The sequence below is a fragment of the Strix uralensis genome, chromosome 16, assembly GCF_047716275.1.
Source record: "Strix uralensis isolate ZFMK-TIS-50842 chromosome 16, bStrUra1, whole genome shotgun sequence".
Classification (NCBI taxonomy): domain Eukaryota; kingdom Metazoa; phylum Chordata; class Aves; order Strigiformes; family Strigidae; genus Strix; species Strix uralensis.
Window position 1 is genome coordinate 9,945,208 of NC_133987.1, and position 25,936 is coordinate 9,971,143.

At 48.7% G+C, this 25,936-nt stretch overlaps 2 protein-coding genes across 5 annotated transcripts in view; both read left to right on the plus strand.

The window, feature by feature from the left end:
* Positions 1-1,373: 1,373 nt before the first annotated feature.
* COX19 (cytochrome c oxidase assembly factor COX19) lies at positions 1,374-13,265 on the plus strand. 3 transcript variants are annotated; one of them, XR_012631127.1, is made up of 5 exons: positions 1,374-1,641; positions 1,760-1,871; positions 2,808-2,921; positions 11,158-12,735; positions 12,966-13,265. XR_012631127.1 is itself a non-coding variant. In XM_074885869.1 (4 exons), exons 1-3 carry the CDS (start codon positions 1,560-1,562, stop codon positions 2,893-2,895), a joined length of 282 nt encoding a protein of 93 aa, XP_074741970.1. In that variant the 5' UTR covers positions 1,374-1,559; the 3' UTR covers positions 2,896-2,921; positions 12,966-13,265. The 3 variants fall into 3 exon arrangements, 2 of the variants coding, with proteins under 2 accessions (XP_074741970.1, XP_074741969.1); XM_074885869.1 differs by lacking the exon at positions 11,158-12,735; XM_074885868.1 differs by lacking the exons at positions 11,158-12,735; positions 12,966-13,265 and having other exon boundaries at positions 1,379-1,641; positions 2,808-4,597.
* A 3,085-nt stretch (positions 13,266-16,350) lies between these two features.
* The window catches only part of ADAP1 (ArfGAP with dual PH domains 1), a 61,629-nt gene continuing 52,043 nt past the window's right edge, over positions 16,351-25,936 (plus strand). Inside the window, exon 1 of one of the 2 annotated variants that reach the window (XM_074885866.1) lies at positions 16,351-16,693. In XM_074885866.1, the coding sequence (XP_074741967.1) occupies positions 16,609-16,693 (85 nt within the window). In that variant the 5' untranslated portion in view covers positions 16,351-16,608. Of the gene's footprint in view, positions 16,694-20,057; positions 20,553-25,936 lie in introns of those variants that run through there. The other variant, XM_074885867.1, reaches the window with a different exon arrangement.

Genomic DNA, 25,936 nt, shown 5'->3' on the forward strand with positions numbered 1-25,936 from the left:
GCATAAACAAAACACACTTTAAATGGGGCTGCAGGTAATATTTTCATAATGGCTGTCCTTAACAATTGCATCTGTTTCTTTTTTTTTTCCCAGCCTTGAATTCTTTCTACTTATCTCAGTCATTTAATTAAAAGAAAATCAACTTAAAACAGATGAAAGACCATCTTAAACCAATTGCAGCTATGGGCAAAGAAGAAAAAAGACTCTAACAGCACAATCCACAGTTTGCACTTGGGTAGGTTAAATTAACACCATTTCTCATCCTCCTTTCAGGATGAGATCTGACGCTCTGCAGAGAGTGTGCTGTAAACCTGTGGGCAAAGGGGTGTTTTTCTTCATTATCTGTCTTGAGGACCTGGAAGTTCACTATTTCCCAAGCATCTGCCACTTGGTTTTGCTGGCCTCATCGTTGTTCATGGCCTGATGGGAAGCTGCCTGCTCGCCCATCGCTTGTAGGAAGCACAAAATAACTCGGTGCTGTCCGTCAGGTTGGCGCACGGGCGTTAAACCGTGAGGATTAACGAGGGATCAGCAATCACGTTGCTGCCGCCACGGGTGGCTGATGGCGGAGTTCACAGCACTGCAGCAGGATAGGGATGGCTTTTCTGAAATCCTGCTGGATTTCTAAGGAAGGTTGATAACACCTCCCAGGGGTGCCTCAGCTCTGCGTGCTGATCCCCAGGGCCACCGGATCGCAACGCCAGCCAAGACCCGGCTCCTGAAAAATGTTTTGAGCCGTGCCTCAGTGTTCAGCAGTGCTGGGTGAGGAACCTGTTCTTCGTGGCGGAGGACAAGGAGGAGCCCCGGCCTCAGCCCGAGCCCCGGCTGCCGGGTCCTGGGCAGAGATGGGAGACGCTCGGATGAGGCTGGATCCTGTATGAACTGATTTTCTGACACCAGGCTCTGAGTTTTGCCCCTTCGCCCTTCCTTTCCCAATGAACAAACGCGAGAGGACAAACCATTTTAACCATTGTTCCCTGCCCCTCAGCAGGCAGCCTGCCTGTGACCATCGCTCTCACCCTCCCCATTCATAGTCCAGCGGTAACTTAGGAAAAAAAACAACTGGTTTTATGAGAAGGAACCAGTTTATTTCGCAGAGGTCGATCGAGCTCTGGGTGCGGGGGCAGCGGGAGCGCAGCGGGAACGCCACCGGCCCGACCCCCCCGCAGACCGCCGGCCCGGGCCAACATGGCGGGCAGCGGCGGCGTCTCCATGGTGACTCGCGGCGGTGGCCGAGGCCTGCGGCAGTGACGTCACCGCTGTCCCCCGCCCGGGTAACGCGGCCGCCCTGTTGCGTTGCCGTGGCGACGCCCCGCGCCCCCGGCGAGGGCTCTCGCAGGAGCGAGGCGCTCCGGTTGCCATAGCAACGCCCATGCGTTCCCATAGCGGCGTGGCCCCGCCCCCTCTGCCGCGCGGCAGCGGTCACGTGCCCCGCTCGATGCGCTCGGCGCTCGCGGCAGCCGGCGGCGCTCGGTGTTCGGCTCCCCCCGGCGGCGACTCTGTGACCGGAGGGACCCGCGGTCCGGCCCGGCCGTGCCCCCCCTTCCCCAGCCGGCGACATGTCCACCGCCATGAACTTCAGCAGCAAAAGCTTCAAACCGCGGCCGCCGGACAAGGGTGCCTTTCCGCTGGATCACTTCGGTGCGGTAACGCGGGCCTGGCCTCCCCGCGGCCTAGCGCCGGGCCTACCCCCCTCTTCCCCTCAGGGGGCCGCGGGCCCGAGCACGGCGATAGCGCGGCCCTCGCTGTCTCTTTTCAGGGGAGTGCAGCGCCTTCAAGGAGCGGTTCATGGAGTGCCTCCGGGACAGCGGCTACGAGAGTGGTGCCTGCCGGCAGCGCGCCATGGCCTACCTGGAGTGCCGCATGGAGAGGCGAGTGCTGCCCGCGCCCCGGGGCGCGCCACGGCCCGGTCCGGCGGCGGGGGGCTGAGCGGCCCCCGGGGCGGGGAGGCCGCGGGGCTCCCTGGGTGGGGAGGGGAAGGGAACCCGCTGTGGAGGCATTCGTGCAGGAAGCTTGTGTCCATGTAAGAAGCAGGTGTCCTTTGCGGCTTCAGCAGTTTACTTGGCTTATGTTTTTGATGTGGTGTAGGTATCCAGCTGGAAGGGCCGGATAACTTGCGAGACTGGGCCAGCTTCCACTGTGCACAACGGTCTTTGCCAATGTGAAGCTTTATTTTTTTCCTAGCTATGGTTACAAGTTAAAAGTTTAACTTGTTCCCCTGTTCAAGTGAAAAAACTGTTGGTGGTTGGTTTTCTAGGGATGTTTCCATTCTTACATTGCTTTGTAATGGTTTCCGTTCAGCGGCGAGTCAGGGAGCTCATTGGGAAATGCGCAAAGGGTGTTATTAAGTGCACTTAAATATAAGGACGCTTCATGCACTGCATGGGCTGGTGGTGAGGAAGGCTGCAAATCAAAAACCATTTGAAAATCGTGACAGTATAGCGACACTACGAATGCACTTAAAAATCTGATAAGTGGCACGGGTAGAATTTTAGGAAGCTCTTACGCAGTCTGTTAATTAAAGATAACCAAGAGTCGGGTCAGTTTCTGAGGGAACTGTTATTCAGTATTTGATATCAGGAAACAATGCATTTAATTTGAAAACTGCTGTTAAGAAAAAAAGTATCCCTGAATATTGCTTTCCCAAAACTGAAGTTTCTGGGGCTTTGCCAAGTGGTAGTCACTCTGTATGGACATCTTGGATTTCTTTAGAGTAAATAATACTAAATGAAATGGGAAATGTTGCTATTCTCTTGGTTATAGACTGTGCTATACAAAACGTTTTTGTTGTTTTGTTTTTGATTTAGGCAACTTATGGCTAACGAACCACTGGAAAAATTGGGATTTAAAGACCTGATAGATGAGAAATCAGAAGCAAAACCTGAAAAGTTATAATGAAGACAGACAACTTTGCTCCTCATGTATGGAAAGCATAACTCTTAATGTAGTACATATTGTACGTTCTGTTCATATTGCAATAGGAAGTATTTCCTGAAGAAACCTTTTTTCAAGGTTTAATTTTCCTAAAATAAGATATTTTTTTTTAAATGAGCAAAACTACTGCCTTTGTCTACTTTCCCTAAATATTTCTTTTTTCCTTTTAATTTCTCTAGCCTACTTTTAAAGATCCATAAGAACCTGGAGAAAACAATTATTGCCTGAAATATATCTCTATAAGAACAGTGAAGTCTTATTTTAAAAAGGCAAAAAACCCCCCCCACCTTTATTGTGTAGATATTGAACTACAGATTAATTTTATGTGGGCTTTACTAATATGCTTATGGCAGTTACTTGTCAGGTGGAAATAAAGCTGTTGTGGTACTTGCAAATTGCCTTTTATTAAATACTGGTATTAATCCCCATATTTGGGGTGATCTTCTCACCCTGCTGTAGAAAACACTTGGGTACTGGGGTGGGGTTTCTTCAGTCTTTCAACCTTCATCATTGTTGGGCAAGTATTTTTAGTTCCAGACACCAATCAGGTAGTGATTCTGCATTTATTTACCATGCCAGCAGTGTTCACCTAACTTTATTTCATCATTTAACTGGGAATCTATCATTATGAATATATTCATTTCTCCAAGTAGAGCTGCCATATGTTTTTTTAGTATCTTTATGGTGAAATTGGCATGGAGACAGGAATGGTATTTATTTGTGTTCTAAGTAACTGTGAAATGTACATATAAATGTGGTTGGACAGTTTTTTAAAAACAAATGTTTTATGTTAAAAGCCAGGGTAGATCAAGAGTTAGCTACCTCAGAAATACAGTATTTCTTTCCAGAACACGAAGCTGTGGCCCATACGTTGAGAAGGTAATGCAGCGGGCTGTACAGTAGGTGAGCAATCAGGGCTGAGTATGTCTTTAAGCTCCCTGATAAGTGTTTGTGTAACTTACCACTGGCTCTGATAATTCATGGTTATTTCTCTTGCATGTACTAATGCAAATGAGTCGTCTTATTTTGGCTTGAACTCAGTATTAATTAATTTGGCCTATTTAGCCGCATAGGAATATGTTTCAAGCAGGCAGTAAGTTTGTAAATCCACTGGATGTATTTTCCGCTGTATTTCCTGCCCTGTCCCCCCCCTGCTGCTTTTTCTTCTTTTTTCAACCCAGTGAACATTTTTCTGTGTATCTGGCTCTCAGACAGCAAGCTTTAGGGTCAGGGGCTGCAGATAGTGATACACACGCACAGTTTGCCAAGGCAGTTCTCTGACACTTTCTCCTTTATTGGGTGTCCTGTGTTTGATACATCTCACATCTCCCGCTGTCTGCTATTATTCCTTTTGCTTCTGCTGCTCTCCACTGTGCATCTATTCACACAGAGATCCAGGAAAGGGTAAAAGAACATTTTCTGCTCTTCATATTGCTGGTTGGAGCTGGTATTTAAATTGTTGCTCGGGTCTAATCTGATTGAACAGACTGCACATAGTTCAGAGCGGGTTCCTGTTTGAAAAGAACGTTCACTTGCTGCTGCATATTTTTATTCTACTTCGTTCTACTGTTTAAATTATATCCTTTGGTGAGATTAGTACATTTATAGAAAAGAAAGCAGAGATTTTATTGCTGAAACAGATATTAAAAGACTTTATATTAAACCACTGAACAAGAGCTTTCTTTCAGTGATACCAAGTAAGAATTATTAAAATAATCTCCAGCATCTTCAGAAGAAAGAAATCAAATTTCATGCCTCTGTGCTCCCTGAATATTATAAGTTGAAGTGAATCCCTGGTAGGTATGAAAGAACCCATCAGTGGTGGTGGAGTAATCTGGGCTGCTATCAGTGGTGGTTTCATCTTTTGGATGTTACTCTGCACTGTTGTTTGGCCAAAGAGTTCCTTCATGAGTTAGATGCATGTTTTTCCTGAGACAATTGATACTGACTCTGGCCTCTGGGTTATTACAGAGTAAAAGGGGTGAAGTTTTTGAAGTCTGAAGTGACTGAATTTTGACTGTTGGTGTGCTGGAGTGATAGTTGCTGTTTAAATGAAATGTCTCAGATTACACACTGATGGAGAGACCACTGGGGACTCTCTCTTTCTATAGTGACCAAGGCCTAAATTCTGGACCTGCTGCAGAAGGGTTGGTGGGGGAAGAAAGCAGTTTTAAAAAACTTGATGGCATGCTGAAGTGAACAGTGCTCTGTGCTGCTCGTAGGCCTGGTGTCCTGTGGTGGTACAGTGATGCAGCCAGCAGGACCCTGAGTAGCACAGACTGTCAGCCACCAAAATGGACAGAGCACGCTTCATCCTTCACAAAATAACTACAGAAACAGTAATTGCCACCCTAATATGGAGCGCCGGGGTGAGAGTTTTGCACTTTTCACCAACCCCAAAAAGATAACATCCTCATCCGGTCCAGATCCATAGGCACGTTTCATCCTGCCTCCCAGCACGGTGAGTCAACTTCACAGTGCTGTCCCCTTCATGCCAGGACAAGAAACAGGCTGTGAGTGGATAGCTGAAAACTCAGGGAATTGGCAGGGACACGTATTTCCTGGCTGTAAGGCATTGGCTGGAGAAGAGAGTACGTTTAGTGGAGCTGTGAGGTGAGCTCAGAGCTGGCGAGGGCCATCGGTTGATCTTGATTGAGATTTAATGCAACAGAGAGTTGGTGGCAAACCAAGTCATTAATCAATGCTGAGCCTGGGGTCAAACAATTTTCCAAACTTGCTCTATGGGACAAGTCCCTGCAACACCAGAGTCACCTGGGAGAAGAAAAGTCCCAGAATGCTCTTCAATTTATTCCCGCCAACATATAGATCATTAATTAAAGCCTTTCCATAGAAACATCTTTATTTTAGCCTTGCTTGGGGGATCCTGGTTTATGCTCCTTTAAAATGACAGCAGTGTATAAGCCGAAGGAAAGCTGTTTGTAGTGACCTCTCCTGTTCCCATACCAAGGAGGAACCTCTCCAGAAGCCTGACACGAAGTTGGGAAAATCTGTATTTGGGGAAACGCCGAGCTGAGGCGAGTGTGCTGTGGGGGAGGCGCTTTGTCAGGGGCGCTGGTTTCTTTATGGAGCTCTTTGGAGTTGATGAGGTGCGTGTGGCAGCGGGAGCGGGGCAAGTCCCACACGAGTGCATTAATCTTCATGGGAGCAGCCTGCCTGCGTGCTGCCTGCAGTGAGCAGCCTGCCTGCGTGCTGCCTGCACCCGCGCTGCTGTGAAGCACCACCTGCAGACAGACCCCGGGAGTTGGAGAAACGCAAGCGGTTGCGAAACAAGATTGGGCTGGGATTGATGTACGAACTGCCAGCCTGGATGTGACTGTACAGGTGTGGAAGGGATCGCCTGGAGCAGGAGGAAGTGTTGGCTGTGGCGGAGTGCAGGTCTATGTAAGCTGTTACCACAATAATGGAAATCGATAAGCGAGGGCGTTGTAGTCATCTTTTCAGTAGCCTTTCAGCAAAGCCTGGTTCACACCATAACTCCGGCACCCTGCTCCTTGGGATCCCATGCCAGGGAGTCCCCAGAGGGCTCTGGGTCAGCGGAACTTTGCCCACGCATTCCCCCTTTCTTTGCTCAGATTAGAATCCATTCAACCGCAAAGAGCTTAACCTGGATCACAGCAGTTATTTACAGGGAGAACACTGCTGCAGGCCAACCGTCATTATGTCTTCCTGGGAGATCGTGAGCTCTAGGTGTATGTCTCCAAACAACTGCAATGACCTGCAGAACAAGGAAGAAAGGGTTTAATAAACATTTCCAAAGCTCTGGGCGTTCTTTCCTAGAAAAGCTTATACAAAGAGCCTCCTGTGCTTGTGCTGGAAGTGGGCCATGGTCCAAAGTGCTTTGCAGGGGCACAGTGAGCCTGTGCCTCTGTGCTAAGGAGGGACTGTCGCTGCATCTGCTGCCTGGAAGTGGGATACCTGGCATAGCAGAAGGGTTGCATCTGTCAGCACCCGTAAAGGGAATGTTTTTGGGGTTGTGCACAGTCACAGGCAGGCAGTGGGTGTAGCCAGCCGACCTTCATGCTCGGTCCTCTTCCAAAGCATTGTTCCCAATTTGTCCTGCCTGCTTCAAGGCCACAGAATTCCTTGCGGCTGGGCATCACACTGAGTTATCACCCACTTGGTTTCCTTTGGAGACCACAGGGTTGCTGGCCTTTGCTGGTGATTAATTTCCTGGTTGTTGCAGCAATCAAAATAACTTTTACTGACACTTTTGTAGGTTTAGCTGAACCAGTGCTAAGAGCGGGAGGGAACTAGATCAGTTAGAGCACCTCTTGAATTTCACCCTGTCTTTATCTCACTCCAGGCAGGCCTGGAGAGCACTGGGAGGTGATGCCGTTTCCACTAAGCTGCTGGAAGTAAACCTGAGGTATGTGAGGCTACAGGAGAAGCAGTAGCCTGCTCCCCATACAAAAAGGGTCTGTAGCATCACTCATTGCTGTAGGCTCTGAAAAGTGTCTTGGGTGTTCTGGTTCCACTGGAGAGCAGTATGTTTCTACATTTCTCATCCATGATCCTGGGAAAGGAACGATGCTTCTGCTAGTATGCAAGAGTGTGGTCATTTCTGGTAGCATATCCATTGTCCCCAGAGGACTTCAGTTACTTTTTTGCCTGGAGAAGATCCCTTTTGGAAGAGATCCTTCTGCTCATTTGGGAATGTTGTATATTGTATCAGGTTTCCCACAAAAATCAAAGCTGTAACTCAGATTAATTAAAACAAGACTGTTTGGAAGGGCACATGTAAGGGTCCATTTCCCCTTCCAAGGTATTTCAATGAAAGTTGGATGTCTGATTAGTCTTATCCTGGCTTTCTTTTTTGCTCTTAATGATTCTGCTTCTGTGAATAGCTGGCAATGCTGCATTTCCGTCAGGATGCAGCAGATTTTCTAGCTTACAGATTTCAAGACAAAATGCCTTCCTTCTGGAATGAAGGTGCCATATGGCTTGAAATGCATAATTGATCACTGCTCAAAATAGGAGCTTCATAGAAAGGCACCTAGAAGTCCAATGCATGTGTGCAGAGGACTTGATAGACCTTGATGCAGTTTTTCATTTCCTGGGACTGATGATGATACAGGTAGAGGATTTTATGGTTCTTCCTAGAGGTTATGATGCTTGTACGCTCTCTCTAGCACTGCACAGACTGTTTCACCACTGGGTTGTTTATTCCCATTATTCCAGGAGATGATGGGACTTGCATTAGCAGGTGTATCATGCTTACTGATTCCTGCTGGGCTTGGCTGGATGAAAAACACCCCAGACAAGCCTGGCATTCACCATGTAGCCCAGCAAAGGCCGCAGTTATCTCTGTGAATGTAAAACAGTTCAGGTGCTCAAATCTGGTGCACCTGGCCAAATCTGGCTGAATCCAGCCCTTACTGTCCCATGCTTCCCCACCTCTGGTGGGACATGTGACTCCCTGCACAAGCTGTCTTTCCCAGCTCCCACGCAGAGTAGGGTCGGTTCCTGCTGATGTGGGAGGGATGTTGTGGTCCATCTGGCTCTGTGTCCTGCTGCCTGGTAATGAGCAATACCTCAAACCACCCAGTATTGTAGATGCTTTTCTGTTGAGGTCCTTACGAATTGTGGCAAACTCTGATAGGAGCAGTGGTGAAAAGTAGCCTTGCAAAAAGAGAGCAGGGGGTGTGTGTAGAAATCAAGGAGACTGCCCAGAATGACAACAGGCTTTTAACTTCACCTTGATGGTTTTAAAAAGCAGACAGTGGGGGGTGCTCCTGCAGCCCCTTTGGGAAATTGAGTCCTTTGACTATTTTAATAGTCTTCTAGGAGTTGACACCTCTGATTTCTGGAGGTTTTCTAGTTTCCTCACTGCTAGCAAGCCCTGCTCAGCAAGAACCTGTTTACACACCTGGTTCTGATCTTGCTTGCAAAGCTGCTAATCAAGGATAGCATGTGGGAAGGCAGTCGCATGGGAGGAGGTGCTCTGCAAGGGAGTCAGGCCCGGTTTTGTTTGCTCAATTTACATTTCTCTGTTATCAAACCATGTTCTGGGTTTCAGCAGGGTTTGGAAGCACTGAATCTCTCCTTAGTGGACAAGGCAGAACAACGATAGCAGTACAGAATCTGGAACACCAGGACTGCCCTGAGGATTTGATGCGATACTGTGTGCTGCAACCTGCCTGGAGGAGCAATGTGCTGCCAGTCTGCAGAAGGCTTTTCCCTCTGGGTTGCTCTGACACCCCCATGGTAGCATGGCTTGCTGGATGATCAAAAGGGTTTCACCACACTGAGGAAGCCAGGTTTTGGGCAGGCAGACCCCAATGGGAAAAAAATTCCCACTGCCACTCAGAATTACACAGAAGCTGCAGATAAGATCAGTGCTGAGAAAACTGCTGGTAATTCAGGATGCTGAACGAAGCAGGACCAAAACCCCCCATTGATAAATGAGCCTTCCCATCCCCATGAACAAGTACCAAATAGGAAGTCCCAGGGGTGTAATGAGGCTGGTTGCTGTTGCCTCCCTTGGCTTTTACTCTTTAGTGTGGACGTGGGAGTTACACTGTGCTGACTTCAACCCATGGATTTAGCAGGCTGCTTTTAACCCCTCATCCTCACCACCCATCTCTGCGACTCAGCCCTTACAGAGCACACGCTCCGGGGTGTTCCTGTTGTTTGGCAAATCTTTGCCTTGTGTGTGCGTGCTCGGAGTGGTTGCTAAGGCAGCATAATTCTGTCCCACTCTCGCTATGCGTTCGAATTTGTCTGATCTAGAGGTATATGTGTACTGGGTCCATGCAGCCCAATCCCAGACTGGTATCTCTGTGGGAGAAGCCCAGGCGATGCCACGGATCAGGTGTTAACAGTCTACATGCACAGACATCACTGTGAATGGTACAGGTGAGCGGAGGATGGGTTTCAGTTTAGTTCCCCCCCTCCCCAAACTGTGCTGCAGAGTCCGATGGAAGACAGGAACTGTCCACTGCCACTTACTAGGACACAGCACGGAGCTGAACGTCTCTGGCAGGAGATGCATCCTGGCCTCCTCGCACAGGGAGGTGCTCAGCATGTGCATGTACAGCACAGCAGTGTAACAGGAACCAGGTCACCGCAGGGCTTTGGCGATAGGAGATGTGTGAGTTCCGGTCAAAGGGGCAGAAACACTGAGTTCACCGGCTGCTGAAAAAGAACCAGGTGGATGAAAAATGAGACCATGTCTGGAACATCTACTTCCATCCTTCCAGCGTGCATGGCAGGAGACTTGCAGGTGTGGTGTGCCAGCTAGAAGGACTCATTTGAGCAGAGAGATGTCTGGATTGATGGCTTTATTTCAACTTATTTTAGCAAGTAATAGGCAAGGAGGGGGGTGATGTTTATCACTGAAACTAGAGCTGGCTAGTACTTTAGATCACAGCTCTAATCGGTTGGACTGACTTAGACAGTAAATCACTTTAGCAGCACTAATAACACAGAGTGATGGGTATAGTAAACCCTCTATTGCAGCAATAACCTGGTCCTGCTGGTTCTTTGACTCAGGTTGGTGCTTCTGCTCTGGTTTGTTTATTAAAGATCCTTCACAAAAGTCACCTGGGTGGCTGCTCTGACTCAGCCATTGAAATGGCTGTTCTCCTGCCATTCCCCAACCTGGCTTGGGCTCCTTTTATAGCCTGCTATAAAATTGTTTATTTCCGCACCTGTTTATAAAGGGTTTTCGGCCACAGGAGTCTCATGATGTTGCTTTCATGGCTTCTGGAGCAGGGCTGCTCTGTTGTTGCTAGAAATAATTGCTGTTAATTAATTCTTTGCTGATTTTTCTTTGGCAAAGCATATTGAAGTAAACAAATAAGTGAGCAGCATGCTCTGTATCTTGATGTTGTGGGAGCTTTTAGGAGGCATGCAGTGACATCCAAACAATCCCATCAGCAGCCAGAGGAAGGGTAGGACATGGTCCTCAACTTTCTGTGGACAAAGTTAATTGGAGGGAGGCTCAATTACCATCTCCAGCTGTTCAGCAGTTTCCTTCAGGCCATAATTTCTAATCTCTTTCTAGAGAAAAAGAGAAAAACCACAGATTTATTTCCACCTAATGCTTTATTCAAATCACAGCTGTGCAACGTTACAGAAAGTGATGTGGTCTCAGATGCCTGAGCCGGACTGGCAGCTGAAGGCAGCAGTCCGTGATACGAGACCAATTGCTGGGACCTATAATTGCATCATTTTCTCTTTTTCTCTGTGTCCTCTTAAAAGGCTTTTCTTCCTTCTGAGGGACTAGGGCTCTGCTGTGGAGACTTCCAGACCAGAAGTAATGTGCTGGGCTTCAGCCCCGTGCTCTCTGTCCTATGGTCCTGCCTACAGCATCTCCATCATCCTCTTGGCACTGGGTTCCCGGCAGGAGCAGCCACCGGTTCCCAGGGTCCCCAGAGCAGGTAGCAGCTGGCTGGGCCACTTCCATCTTTACCCTGCAACGGGACGTCGTGCAGTCCAGTCTCCCACTTGAATGTCTCCAAGCTGTTCCTGGAAGGATGAGCCATTTGAGCCAGGAAGAGATTAAATTATTGGAATTGAGCAAAAGCAATTTCCATGATAAGTGCTTGCCCTGCGGTTTGCACGTCGGACCTGTCCTGCTGCTGTCTCTGACTCAGACTGAATTGATGATGGTCTGCTCTGAATAATCACTTTGACTTTTCTTTGAGAAGCTGATACCCTGACGTATGAATCTCTTCGCACATGTTTGCTTTCTCCATATGGAGCTTCCCCAGGCCTAAGCCTTTTAATTAGTTTAAATCAGGAATAATGCTAAAAGCAGTGGTCTAACACTGGCATAGGTGAATTATTGACTTCATTGGTCTAATTTCATCTTCTCTGAGAGCAGAAAAGAGCCCATCATTAGGCTATAGAAATCAACATAGCTTCAGTCAGATGCCTGGTAGCTGCCATGGAGCCACTTCCCCCAGCTGCCCCCTCCACGTCATATTTAACATTGCATGAAATGAGTTCGATACAGCAGCAACAGGACTGTTGCAGTGCGTTTTTTCTTGCGTTGAGATTTCTCTGTGTACTGCAGAGCAGATGTACAAATATCCAACATCCTCAAGCTATCAATTACCCCCTCACTCTCTAGGATGTCTCTTGGCTCCCAACCACCCTGCCAGAGCGACTAAGCAGCCCCTGTGACTGTACAGTGATTCCCAAACCAGCCCATTCCTACAGCGAGCCTGGCCAGAGCACAGGCGGAGAAGAAACAGAAGGGTTGTCCTGAGCACATGATGGGCAGTCTCAGAAGAGTGGTTGGAGCTACTTTCCTTTTCGTTGCAGTGTGGCTGTGAGAGAGCAGTTCTCAGCTCCAGGGTGTTGCAGAAGCCTAAAAAAAATGGTGTTTAAGTCAATCAGCAGAGAGATTTTGCTCTGCACCCCTTTCTTGTCCTCATTCTCCCCATTTCTTCTCCCCCACAGAGGATCTCTGTGGCCTGGTGTGCGCGACGTTACCTGCATGGCTATTAAATCACAGGAGTAAAGGACTCCCCTTTTTTCACACTGGTAACACTGAGCTTTGCAACAGAGTTAACCACTATGCAAATGTAATGAAACCCTGATCTGCAAATTACTTTGCAGCGAGGCACTTTTAGAGTTGCACAATGTCTTTTCTTCTTTGAGGGCCGGTGCAGGTGCAGGGCAGCTCTGCGGACGTAGGACTTCAGTCTGTTATTTCTGCACCCTCGCATCATTTTGTCTTACATCATCCTCTTCAACTTGACCGACATGTCCTAACCATGCAGATGCAGTGAGTGTGCTTTTCCCTGTTCTACAGGAGAAAAATCCCACAGGGTATGTAAAGCAATTTGCTCAAAATCAGAGAAAGTTGGCATCACATTTTCAGTTCAAGAGTTTTTAATTGCCCTGGTCTGAGCTCTCTGCTCTGTGGCATTCCTCCCTCCCAGCTGTGGCCACTCTTGATTTAACTGGATAACCCAGAAAATAAATATATAATTTTTTTGAAGAAAAACTTCTAGGATTTCAGTTTCTTTTTTTTTTTTTTCTTTTTTTCTTTTGAACAGGAAACCATACTACAACGGAAACTAGCTGCTTCAGCATGGGTGCGGGTGGCCAGTGCTATGGCTTGTGCACACAAACCTCCAGCTGCAAGAGCTGGCTCCCCTGTGGTGCTGAGGAAGCCTGAGGGATCCAGCCTGGTGTATCAACTACTCCAGAGAGTTTTGCTTGAATGCAGTTGCAGTGGCATGAATTATTGATATTTCTGTTAAGGTTTGCTGTTCACACAGGAATTTGTAATGCTTCCCCACATTATGCTGTGAATGTGCTCCTGGGTCACATAAAGGGTTGAGTTTAACACCCTTTTACTTGCATGGTTGTGACATTGATTTAGCCATTTCAGGGCTGGGGCTGCAAAATTAACTAAAACACAGTGTGAACAGCTCTTTCCTAACAAAACAAGGCAGTCTCAGGGTGAAAGGAGCTAATATGGAAGGGCAAGGAGAAGGCAGAGTTATGTCTGTGCATTTTCAGGGCATCACCACAAAGATGATGAAAAGGTTTCCAGGAATTTCTGAGCATCCTTTGCCCTGACCTCAGAGTCTGGCATTTCTAGAGGCTGCCCTTGCTACCACTGTGCTTAGCACCTCGGGAGATCGCATTAATAACGTCCGTTTCTAAGGCAACAACCTTGTGATTTAGAAAAGACTGAGTTAAAAGTGTGTGTGTTTACAAACAAACACATTTTACACATAAATATGTAAGTATTTATATACATATGTATAGAAATTTATATCAGTCTTAACAAGGCACTTAGCAGTGGAGAGACAGAAAGCATATGAAAGAGGGTGATGTATTGACAGTGACAACTGGTCTCCAGAGACTTTGGCCAGAGACTTTGCAAGAAGTAGGAGCAAATTCATTAAGCGTTCTCTGGCAGGTTGTACCCACAGGCAAAATGTGGGGAGAAGCTCAGATGAGGTGTCGAGGTGTCGGGTCCTGCGGGCACAGGCAGGAGGGAACAGTCTGACATGGACAAGCATGAGCAGTGATGCCTGTCAGCCTCCCGGGAGCCTCTGCCAGCCCTCCGGGGCAACCTTTGTCCTGTGTGGGATGGTGAATTCTGAGGCTGTCCCTGCTCTATACCAAGAATCACAGTCCTTAGGAGCCAATGTCCACCAGGAGAGCCTCACTGCCTGCCCTGGATCAACACTGTGCTGACCAACCTGGATAAACCAGGAGTAAATCTACGGAGATACCCTTGTATATGTGAGATTGAATCAAGCCTTTGATTTTCCACAGAACAAAAGTTTATCTTCAATTCTGGCTCATTTAGTTCCAACTTTTCTCCCTCTTTCTCCACGTCCTCTCCACCCACATGGGTTGTTTGTCTCCTGATGTGAAGTCTGGAGTAATTGGGATGGGACTTAAATGCTGAGGACTGCTGTTGATCGACCCTTGCTGGCCCTGTTCTCCTGCTCCGCCTGTCCTTTACAAAACACTTCCCTCTCATCATTGACAGCAGGCTCTGTTATATTTGATTTTATTACAAGATATAAATTTCTGTCTGCAGCCCTGGCTTCCAGCATGTGGAGGAGGGAGAGGGATTGCCTAGCAACCAGGAGAACAAAAAATTAAGAGAATCGATAAGTCTTAATGGAAAGCTAAACAGAGACTTTAATCCCCCTCCCTCCTCCCAGCCCCTGCCCTCGGTAAGTTCATAGTGGTGTGCAGCATCCTGGCTATCGTGTGAAGAATCCAGCAAGTGCATATTCTGGAAAAGCCAGAGTGCAAATGAAAACCTAACCTAACTTGGACTTCAGTAAAGCTCTGATCCTGTAAGTGTTTACACTGACAAGCTTGGATATAGCATGGGTGTGAAGAATTAGGGCTAAGATACTGGAACTGGTTTTACTCGGTGGATGTTAGAAGTCAGTGCTCTGCTCCAGGTTAGTATTAGTGACTTGGGGGTTGAAGGCGGTGAGGGTCTGGATGCAGCAGCTCAACTTCTCCACAAAAAGCCCGTGTGTGGGATTACGCCTTTGGTTAGTGTGGGAATGAGTTTCCAGACATCACCAGCCTACATGTGTAAAACCAGCAAACCCCAGCGTGATGCGTAACGCTGCGTAGAGTCAGCAAGGAACAGTCTGACATCAGTTTAAAACAGTGAAAAATCAACTTGGTTACAGTCGGTTATCTGACAGCACAAATGCAAAGGTCATTTAGAAAATGTATTCCAGGCTAGGGGGACGTTGTGAATGTACCCAGCTGTGATTCTGCCCGTATTTAAGGGTATATGCTATTTTCTCCCACAAAGCATTCCCTGAAACCTGCTCCCATCTGTGTACGTTTGCAGGACCAAGATGGTGATCTGGTTGTGGAAGTTTTCCAGGAGCTACTGGCACCCTTGTCCTGCAGATGCTTGTGCACGCCCTGAACCTCATGGGGAGCATGAATGGCACGAGCTGAGCGTTGCAGGAGGTGCTCTGCTTTGTTGGAGGAAGCAGAGATGGATGATTTGAATGGGGGACTTGGTTTGCAAAACCAAAAACGTTTCTATAAGCAGGGCTGTGTGAACCACAAATAGGCCATAGCAGCATCGCAGATGCGTGTCACCCACACCTGAGAGGAAGGTTTCAGCCTGGGTTAGGGCAGCAGCCTGCGAGGCACTGCTCTGAACCCCTCCTTGACCAAAGGCTTCTCACATCACACCCCTGAGTCACCCTTTAGTTCTTAGCTGGTAAAACAAGGGCAGGAGCCTTGCCCCATCTGTGACACAAGATGCACGAATGGCTGCAGCCCTTGGTCCCAGCAACATAGCCGTGATGACAGGGTGAAGCTGTGACCCTACCCCAGGGGTGTTTTCTCCCCGGATACTCCCTTGACACCGTGGAGGGGTGGGAAGATACTTCGGAGGACAGTCCTGCCAAGATGCAGCCATGGAAGGCGGTGGTGGGGTGTGCTTGGAAGGAGAGCGGTGAAGGAGGAGCGTTTTGGAGCGCACGTGGGTACCAGTTAAACGTTTATTGGTACCCCCAAAAGATGCTAACGTTAAAGAGGCGCCCCAAAAGCATTGCTTATTAACGCGCCAAGCTGCTCGAGCGGCGAGGCCCCACCCAGGGAGGGCTGGGGTGCTGTGAACCACGACCTCCCCGAGGTGAAGACCCCCGGCCCCCACCCTCCCCTCTGCCAAGCCCGTGGGGCGAGAGCATCCCCTCCCCGCGCAGCGAGGCCGGGGCGCGTTACGGTCCCCCCGAGATTAAACCCAGGAAGGGACCGCTGCGGGGTGGGGAGTGCTGGGATGCCCTGACGGTCGGGGACCCCCCCCCCCGGGGACGGGGCGCCCCGGCGACGAGCGGCCGCTGGAGGTCGCGGGCGAGCGGCGCAGGGAGCCGTCAGCCCCCGGGGCCCGGCGGAAGGCGGAACCGGCGCCGTGCCCGGGCGGGCGGCTCCGGCTCCAGCTCCGGCAGCGGCGGCGGCGGGGCGAGGAGGGGTCCAGGGCAAGAAGCCGCCCCAGCTCATCCCCCCCCGTCCCCCTCCCCCGGCCCGCCGGAGGCGTTCACCTTGCGCGGGGCGAGCGGGGCCGCATGGAGCAGCCCGGGCGCGCCGCCCGCCTCGCCAGCGCCCCCCGCCCCGCGCCATGAGCCTCGCGTAGCCGCAGCGGAGCCGAGCGGAGCCCCGCACCGCCCCGCACCGCCCGCCGCCCCCATGGCGAAGGAGAGGAGCAGGAAAGCGCTGGTGGAGCTGCTCCAGCGGCCGGGCAACGCGGCGTGCGCCGACTGCGCCGCCCCGGGTAAGGGCAGGGCGAGGCGGGGGGCGCGGGCGGCGGCCGCACCTGCCCGCACGGAGGCAGCGGCGGGGCGGTGGTAGGGGTGTCAGCCCTCTCCGTGCCCTGCCGAGGGGCGATGCCACCCCCCCTACCCCCGGGGGGATGCGGCGGGGATGCTCCGGGGCAGGGTGGAGGGATGGGGATGCGCTGCCGCGGTACCCGCCGAGCAGCCCCGGCTGAGGTCTCCCCCCCCCCCCCCCCCACCTCGCCGCCTCCCTCCCTCCCTCCCGGCCCGGCCCCTCGCCCGGCCGTGGCAGCGCTGATGTCATCCCCGGCAGGTCCCCGCCGTCTGCAGTGCAGCCCCGGTGTCGTTAACCGGGCGGCTGGGGGCTCTGCCATGGGGGGTGCCCTGTGCTGCTGGGGGCGGCTTGTCCTCCGGGTCCCCTGGCTTTTGTGGCTGCCCCCGCCCTGTCAGTGAGCAAACAGAGCGGGGGAACCAGAGGCACTGCCCCGGGCATCCTGCCCACCAACCTTTGACCAGCGGTGCCGTCGATGGGCGCCTGCCTTGCACGCAGCTTAACGCGGCGCAGAGGACGGGGCCGAGATGTCCGTGATCCTCTTGGTGTGCAGCGGGGAGAAGATCTGAGCTAGGAGCATCTTCCTGGCCCTTTGGATGGTGAATTGTTGGGGTCGGGGCGTGAGCGTGGGAAAGCCTTTGCTCTTGCTGAGCAGGGTCTGCGTGGTGTGGTGGCACCTGCCTTTGAGAAGAATCTTAGAAAATTGCATAGCAAGTAACTTTCCTTTTTTTTTTTTTTTTTTTTTTTAAAGAAAATACCCTGTAGAAACACCTACATTTGTATTAGCTTGGGCAGGATGGCTCTGAAGAGATGTAGAGAAAGGATGTCCTTTTCAGCCTGTCGTTCTATAGGTTAAAGAAAACCCAGTGCTTCCGCTGAACCTTATTTTTCTGGCTATTGATTTATTTATGGTTTCAAGATCCTAAATCCTGGATACCCCCATCCAGCTCATACCATCATCAATGGTTTTATGTCCCCAATCTACATCTCAGGACACTGCAGTTCACTTTCACATGCGCTGTGTCCCCCGGTACCCGGCTGGAAAGGACAAAGAACTTTCTGCATAGTGTGAACTGCTTTGCAGCGCTGTGCTGCTCTGCCTGCTCCCACCCATCTGCTGGCTGGTGTTGCTGTCTAACTGTACCAACCCACCCTTGAGGTATCTTGCTGAGCACAGCTTGGGCTTACCAAATAGGTGTCTGCCTAAATTATTCCTTCCCAGAGAAGACTTTACAAGCCTGGGCCATTCAGATCAATGGGGTAATTCTCCCTTGCCCTGCATGTAATATAAACCCCCTCTGCAAAATGGGAAGTTTCCCAGCATCAGCAGGATGGAGATGAAGCTGTAGGTCAGTAAAATAGCTCACGGCAGGGAAAGAGGGTTGTTTTTAAAGGCTCCAAATGGGCTTGTAAAACAACAAAACCATATTTTGCTTGTGGTGACATTTGCATGCAGAGCTGTCTTAGTGAATCTGAAACTTGGAGAGGAGAATTTGGGCCAGTGTCTTTTGTAACACAAGATGTGCTATATTAATACCATTCGGCCTCTCTTCTGAACTGTCACGGCATTACTTCCTTGGGACTGTATGTCTGTTCATCAACCCAATTTCTTTCGTGATCGCTTTGCTTCAGTTTCTTTAGTAAATGAGAGCTACTCATGGTGCTCTAATGTGCTCATCTGCCTGGGAGTAACGATAAACTTGAGATGCCCTGGGCTGCTTAACATAAGTTAATGTCTGTAGATAATATTTAAAATATTCAGGCTGAATTCTGTTATTTGTCCTGGGCAAGTGTGGCAGACCAGGTCTTTCTGCGTATGAGATAATGCGGGATAGGTGTCCAGTGAGCCTCCAGAATGGGGTGCAAGTATGTTCTTTGCTGAGGAGTGGGATGCACAGAAAGATAAAGGTGAGAGCTGGAACTGAGTGGACAGCTAGACACTGGAAAAGTACTAAAGCAGAGGAAAAAAAAAGTGAGACTGAAAGAAGAGAGAGGGTGGGGAATGAACAGAAGATGAGGAAAGCAGGGCGTACCTGTGCTTTCCCACATGTGTGTATCATCATAGTGCTGATCTGGTACAGCTGGGGGTAAGAGAAAGGTCAGGATCCCGATTAATTATTGCTGCTTCTCAGGTGGGTGTGTTCCTTTCCCTGAAATCCCCAGTTAATACAGGATCCATGATAAGAGGTAGCCATTTAGCTCAGGGATACTGATAACAAAGAATAGGATGGGTCAGAAATAGAAGAGGAGAAAAATCTCTATTAGTCACTTCACAAATCTGTGTGTTTGGAAGACAGCTGGGTTTTCTTTTGCTCTTGGAAGTATTTGTTTCAGAAATCAGCCAGTCAGTGAAAGTTTTTTTTCTTCCCTGCTGTCAAGAAAGGTTATTTTCTTTTGTTACTGTTTTGGCATTTGGGTGAGGCTCAGTAGTCATAGCCCTGAAGTAACAGCTTGTCCCGGGTATTGTATACTCATGTATATAATGCAGAAGAGCTTGCAGCTTGGCATTGTTGAGGCTAAGCTGTGACCATGCAAAAAATCAAAGCTTGGGATGGACAGGGAGCATCAGGGGAGGCAGTGCTTTTACCTCCCAGGCTGTGTAAGTAACTTCATCCCCTGAAGGGTCATCGCATCTCCTTGGGGACATCTAGGCAAAACCTGCTGATTGCCTAGGTCTGTGCCAGGATTTGCCACTTAATCGTGATTGAGGATTATTTAAGCGGCCAAGTCCTGCAAGCAAGGCTGCTGTGTTCAAGATGTGTGTTCCCCAGGTTTGTGCACAGAATCTCTACACTTGCAGCTGGGTGGGATGTGGTATTGAATGTGATGCTCAGGAAGGTCAGATCTGTGTCTGGCAGAAAAATCTCTTGTGCAAAAGCAGAGCTTCCAAAAACTCCTCCCAGATTTTGAGGGCATGTCTCAGGTAGGGAGAACAGGCTTACAGTGGCTCTGACCACAACAGCTGGGAATGCACAAAGGATGCTAAACTAGAAACTGAAAATCAGAGTGGAAAAAAACCTGAGAGGTTACATTTTTCACTTGCAGTTTTGGTTGGGTTTTTTTTAAGTTTCTAGTTAGGTTTTTATTAATTGTATCTTTGCAAAACCTTACTTTGCAATGAAAGGTTGTTTTTGAATAAAAGATGTTTCAGTTGCAAAAATATCATCCATCTGTAATGAATAATGAGATTGCGTTAGCTACATTTCTGAGACTGAATTCTGGGGTAGGAGCCACTGTAATAAACTCGTTATCTGGGGCATCACGTCCCCTGTCATGACATACTTCTGTGTTGAAGTCAGGGTCCTGGATGTTGGTTTGCAGTGTGTTTGTTTTGGTGGGTTTAAAGATGTGCTTTCACAGTGAAGACAGCATGGTAATGCAGTCTTAAGTGCAAACTGAACAATCTTGCTGAATTGCTGGTGTGTAATGGCTCTCCATGTATTAGAATAATCTTTTTTTCTTCAAGACTAATGTGGCAGTTCGGCCTTTTTTTTTTTTTTTTCTCCCCTAAATGATTCTTTGTCTCAGGCAATCTTTCCTCACATCATGAGACGGATGGTTATCTCAGGGCATAACAAGACCTTGAGTATTTCTCTCTTTACTCCATTTTTCTATGGCTTAGGCTTGTGTTTCCATGGAGCGAGAATCATTTACATTGTAGGAGGACAGGGAAGCTCTGAAGACAGAAATGGAAATCCCATCAAAGTGATCCTGCAGTTTAAACCCTCCGGCAGCAGTTTACATGGCTTGTTTTTATCGTTTTCATCTTTCTTCTTTGGGATGGATTACTGGGACGTGGATCCTGGGTAACATCAGCCTGGGTGCCTGGGGCTCAGGGGGGATGAGGGGTGGAGGAAGAGCAGAGGGCGCGTGATGGAGGGGAGTCTGGTGTCGAAGCTTTGTGCTGCAAAGCCGAGCAGATCTGGTATTTTGGTGTAACAGTATATATAAAAGCCTGAGGGTGGATGGTGTGTGGCTGAGGTGGTTGTAATCACCTTTCCTGCAGGCCCAGCATCTTCTCATTTCTAAAGCAGGTGAAGCTTTTCCATTCCCTTGATGTCATGAAGTGAAGGTGGTGAGTAGAGGGGAACACACGACTGCTGGGAGTTGCTTGATTTACTCAGGGTAAGAAGGCACTGGAAGGATTCGATCTCAACCCTCTCCTTCCCCTATCCAACTGCCGGTCCTAAAAACACAGATCGGGAAGACAACTTACTGAGTCATCGGGTCCTGCCTCGTGCTGTCATCTGCAGCGACATCTCCCATCCCCTCTGTGGAGTGATGGGGCTCTGCCTCACAGCTAGTTCTCTCTCTTGCCCCCACTACCACCTACTGGAAAGCTGTTCCAGAGCTTCGCTGCTCTAATGGCGTGAAACGGGCTTTTCATTTTCAAGCTAAAAGTGGAAACTTGTTCCCGCACCTCCATTGTCCTCTCATTTAAACAGTGATTTTTTTTTTTTTCCCCCCCCTGGGAATTTGCCAGCCCTTCTCCCTGGTCATAAGCAGAGTGGAGGGGTAAGAAAGTAAAAAAAAATAAAAAATAATCCCGTAGCAGTTGTGTTTAGCTCGATGCCACTTTCAGCAGGGAAATGGACTTTTTGAAACAAAGGAGGCTTAATGTGACAGTGTTTTCTGCCCAGTCCTGGTGCCTGGGTTGCAGCACAGTCCTGGGCTGCAGACAGCAAGCAGAGGGGGCTGCTGAGACCTGCCAGCTGAATAAAAAGACCTTGGCAAGATTAGTGCCTTCACTGAAAAATTTTCCTACTTAGAGAGGAGTGTTGGTGGGAGGCTGTTTGGCTTCAGTTTTAACGTCTTTTATTGTTATTTTTAAACATGCATGACCAGGGTCTGTTTATTAATCTCCTAATCTTTTCCCAAAGTAAATAGCAACTTCAGTGCTGAACACGAGGTTCTCCTGGCTGGGGCATTTAGGAAATCAGCAGCAGCTGAGTGGCAAGCAGAAAAGTCTTCTTGCTTGTGTTGATTGCACTGAAATCCCTGTGATTATATCCCGTATCATAGGGCATGAGTTACCTTTCTAGTGCAGGGTAGAAAAGGTTTTGCCTACCTTGAGAGGTCCTCCTCTCCCCTCTAATTAGTCTTTATGGCCTCAAACAGGGGAGAGAGATCAGAAAAATCTGTTGAATCTCCATCCCAACAAAACACGAGCTCCCACCCAGCTGGTGTAGTGGGGATGCAGCCAGGCAGCTAATTAAGGGTCAGGCCATAGTTTGTGTGCTGGAGGATGTGTTAACAGGGTATTGCTGTGCATTGGCTACCTTCTCACAGGTATTTGTCTTGGTCAGCAATATACTGTGCTATATATAGTGGTAACTGTGGTTTAAGGCAAAAGGTGGAGCAGGGGCATCCGAGTAAGTTTTTGCTCTTGTTTTGTGGCTACTTTGAGCCTGCTACAGCTTTGGTTGATGGCATCTAGGGATTTTTTAAACTGGAACCCTATGTTTATATTCTGGATACAGGAAATATTGATTATTTATTTAAAAAATTAAATTCCATTGGCATGACACTTCCAATCTTCTCTACTCTCCTTTTGGTTTGTATAAATTGTCCTATGTCTTATGTCGGTTCTTGTTTATTTTTCTTCTGGGTTCAGACTTTGTTTTTCCCTCTGTTGGCTGTTCTTACTCTCAGTAGTGTTGGGTTCAAGCTGCAGAGTTCGTTGTTCTGTGTGCTGGGTTTTCCTGGGACTTGTGGTGGCAAAAGGGGCTGGGTTAATTTCTGAATTTAGCTCTGTTGCCCAAGTGTTTTAGTTTAGCTTTGGATGCTTCCCTAATCTCTGTTTGTGCCTTCCCTTTCAGATGAATGAGGTAGGAGAATACCACCCCAATTCCCTTTCACTTAGTTTAGCTTTGTTTAATTGTTTAATTCTTAAAATGAAGTTACATCAAGTTTTTTTATTTTGCAAGTCATTATAATCTGTTTATAAGTGACCAGAAATCTCTACCACATTGGGCAGTGAAAGCCTTCTAGAGCTGGCATCGGTTGTTCTGAAGCAATGATGCTGCAGGATAAGAGACTTTCTGCACTTACAACACTGTATTTGATTTAATATTCCCCTTGCTCCTTGTTAGTCTTTATTCCTTTTGGCTGGACATAATGGAATAAAGTCATTTGCGTGGAACTTGGGCATGCCAGAGAGTTTTCATTAGGCTTCACTGCTGTTTGCTTGAAACTCTGGAGGCTTAGAAAAAAATAATCTTTTTTGGGCAGTGCCCAAAATGTCCAGATTATGATATATTACCATTTTGGTGCATTTTTTTTGTGCCCTGCCCAGCTAAAATGGCTTAAATAAAGTTACTGAACTCCCCAGTAATGTCCAGCATGGAGAACGTGTTCCAGCAGTTGAAGTGTTTAGCAGCAAGGTGGACTTCAGCTGGCTGTGGAGACCTCAGCTCGCTGCGGGCAGGCATTCACTCCGCTAGCCGTACAGCCTGGGGACACTGGTTCACTAAACTAATAGTGCTGCCCCAAAACTCACTTTTCTTGTATGAATACGTTTATGTGAATTTATTCCTGTGCTTGATAAGATGTCTTATCTTGAAGCCTGCATTGGCGCAGTCACTTGAAGGGTTGGAGTCTGTGATTATGCCGACGTCGGAGATTGCTGGTGTTATCTACTATGCTCCTGAGGTGACAATTTTTCATGTTGTTCACACTGGAGAGCAGAAATGAAGAGAGAGGGACTGTGATGTGCCTGGGGAGCGCCGTAGCCACCGACAGCCCCAAGCCTTATGAAGGGCTTTGGAAAAGCATCCCCGCAGAAGTGGGTGCTCACCCTGGCCAGCAGCCATCTGCCTGAGGATCTGTCACCAGTTCCTGCAGAAGATGTGTGGCTGTAGAGGTCTCATAGCTAGGCTTCTTAAAAAATGGTCACAAGGGCAGGGAGTGGGTGAGAAGGGGAAGCAGCGTTGGCAGAGCCCTTCAGAAGATGGAGTGAGGGAATCCTCCAGCCTGTCCACAGGCAGAGTGGCGACACAGAGGGGTCACAGGGAGGCACCAGCCCAGGGACTTGTGTGGGTCCATAACTCTGTCTTGTTCAGACAATGCTTTGAAATTGCTTTTGGCTTTCAACTACAGTCCAGGAAAGGCCTGGGCTGGCTTGCTTTCTCAGTCAGATGTCTTCAGCCAGGAGAGCAAGAGCCATGGGAAATCTCTGATAAATTATTGTAACAGTGACATTTTAAAGAGATTTCCCTGGTAGATCAGTTGGTTCTGGGGTATTTTGCTACTTAGCAATTTTTTGGATGGAGCTAACTCAGCACCTGAGGCATTTGAACTCCTCCTGCCTGGTGTTCCCTTTGGCACTGAAAACAATTGCCAAATTTGTGTAGTTCTGGGCTGCAGCTGTCGCAGGAAAGCAGCACACAACTAGCCGAGCATCTACAACTCTTACATCCCCCCTTGCTGCATGATTTTTGGATTTAAGAGATATGTATTTTTAAAACTAGAAGAGCAATGAAGGGTAAGTTGCTATTAATATAAGGCAGCAATGCAGACTGCTGGTATTGGGCCTGGCGAGTTGAGTGAAGCATGCAGCTCTGTCATGGTGTTCCTTGAAGTTTACTGTGTGGGATGCTGTTTATGTTGGACAGACATGGACCTTGAGTCTAGGCAAGAGAGGAAACACTGAAAGGAAGGTGATCAGGAGGAGATAGCTAGCAGGGGTGATTTTATTGAACAAGCTGAGGTCATCCCCTCCAAGAGCGCGGTCACCATTGACCCTGTCATCTTTGCTCCTCTGAAGTACTATCATCTTCTGGAAACCATTTGTGTATGCTCCTGCATATAGCTCAGCCTTTGTTTTCTAACTAGACATTGCTTGACATTATGTGGAGCAGGGGGGATGCATGTTTAAGAGGCTGGTCTAAAGAAAATACTGTCCATGTCAGGAGGATGCTTTAAAACCCCAGCTGTCATTGAAACCCATTGCTTGAGGTGCTGTTTGCCTACGTCAAGAAGAAATGGCTTGGGCATGAGTTGGCTCAGTGTCCACCAGAGCTGGGGTGTCTTCTGTCTGAGCCTGAGGATCTTCTTGCAGAATGTTCCTCCACCTAAATGTGTCCTTATCCCTGGCTGGAGGAAGGTGTGATGTCTCCTGGTCCCGTCGCGCACAGCAGTGCAGGCAGTGGAGGGGTTACTTCTTCGAGAGGACTTTGGAAACCTGAGTCTAGGAAGTTGCAGACAATATGAAGAAATCCACCTGCATGCCTAAGATAAATTTGTTAACATAAAACAAGCGTTGGGGCTCCCGATAAAACCTGCGGAGGCCGACGCATGCTTTGATACCCATTTCCCTGAGTCGAGCACTGCTTTGATCAGATATCATTACATCGGAAGGCTTGAAGCACGGTTATTACTCCAAACTTTGCTGCCATGGCTGCTTCTTCCTCACCATTGCCGCTGCTCTGTGTCTGCCCTGTCCTCTGGATTCTCTCACCCTTCCTTGTGCCTGATCTGCTGTGTGGAAGTCGGAGATGTTTTTTTCCACAACAGACCCTGATGCCTGACTCGCATCGTTTGGTCCCATGGTCCTGGGCTACCATGAGGCAACAGTTCTGCACCTTGAACTATTTTTGTGGTAGGAAGTTTGGTAGGTCCCAGACTTGGATTACAGCCACATGTTTGAAGATGGGAGAGGATGACATGAGGAGCTAAAGTACAGAAATGTGCATGAGCATGCAAAACTCTTGATTCTTGTTGCTAGTCCATAACCCAATAACTGGCAGCAGCCTTTGCAATTGGAGTAAGTGGGAGTGCCTGACCTCGGGTGTGGTGTGAAGCTGAGTCACCTGGTCCTGTGGGAGGAGCGGGGTGAGGGTGCGGGGATCGGGACTCATGGGGCAGAGCACCCGTGTCCTCACTGGCATGGCTGGATGTGGGCAGCATTTGGTTGCTGCTGTGGTGGGCTTAGATTGACTTGACTGGTTTTATATTTGCCAGGCCTGAGCTACCGTTGTTGGGGTCTCACATGAGGATGGGAGACCACGTGAAAGAGAAAAAAAACCCCTTTATTTGTAGCTGCTGGTCCCAGCCCTGTGCCAAGGGAGCTGCGGCTGATGGGATTTGTAACAGCTTGGGAATTTGCTCTCCTCTCCTGGATGGGCACCCTGCTGCGTCCGATGAGGCTGCTTATTTAGCTCTTGGGTTTATATCTGAACACAACCACCCC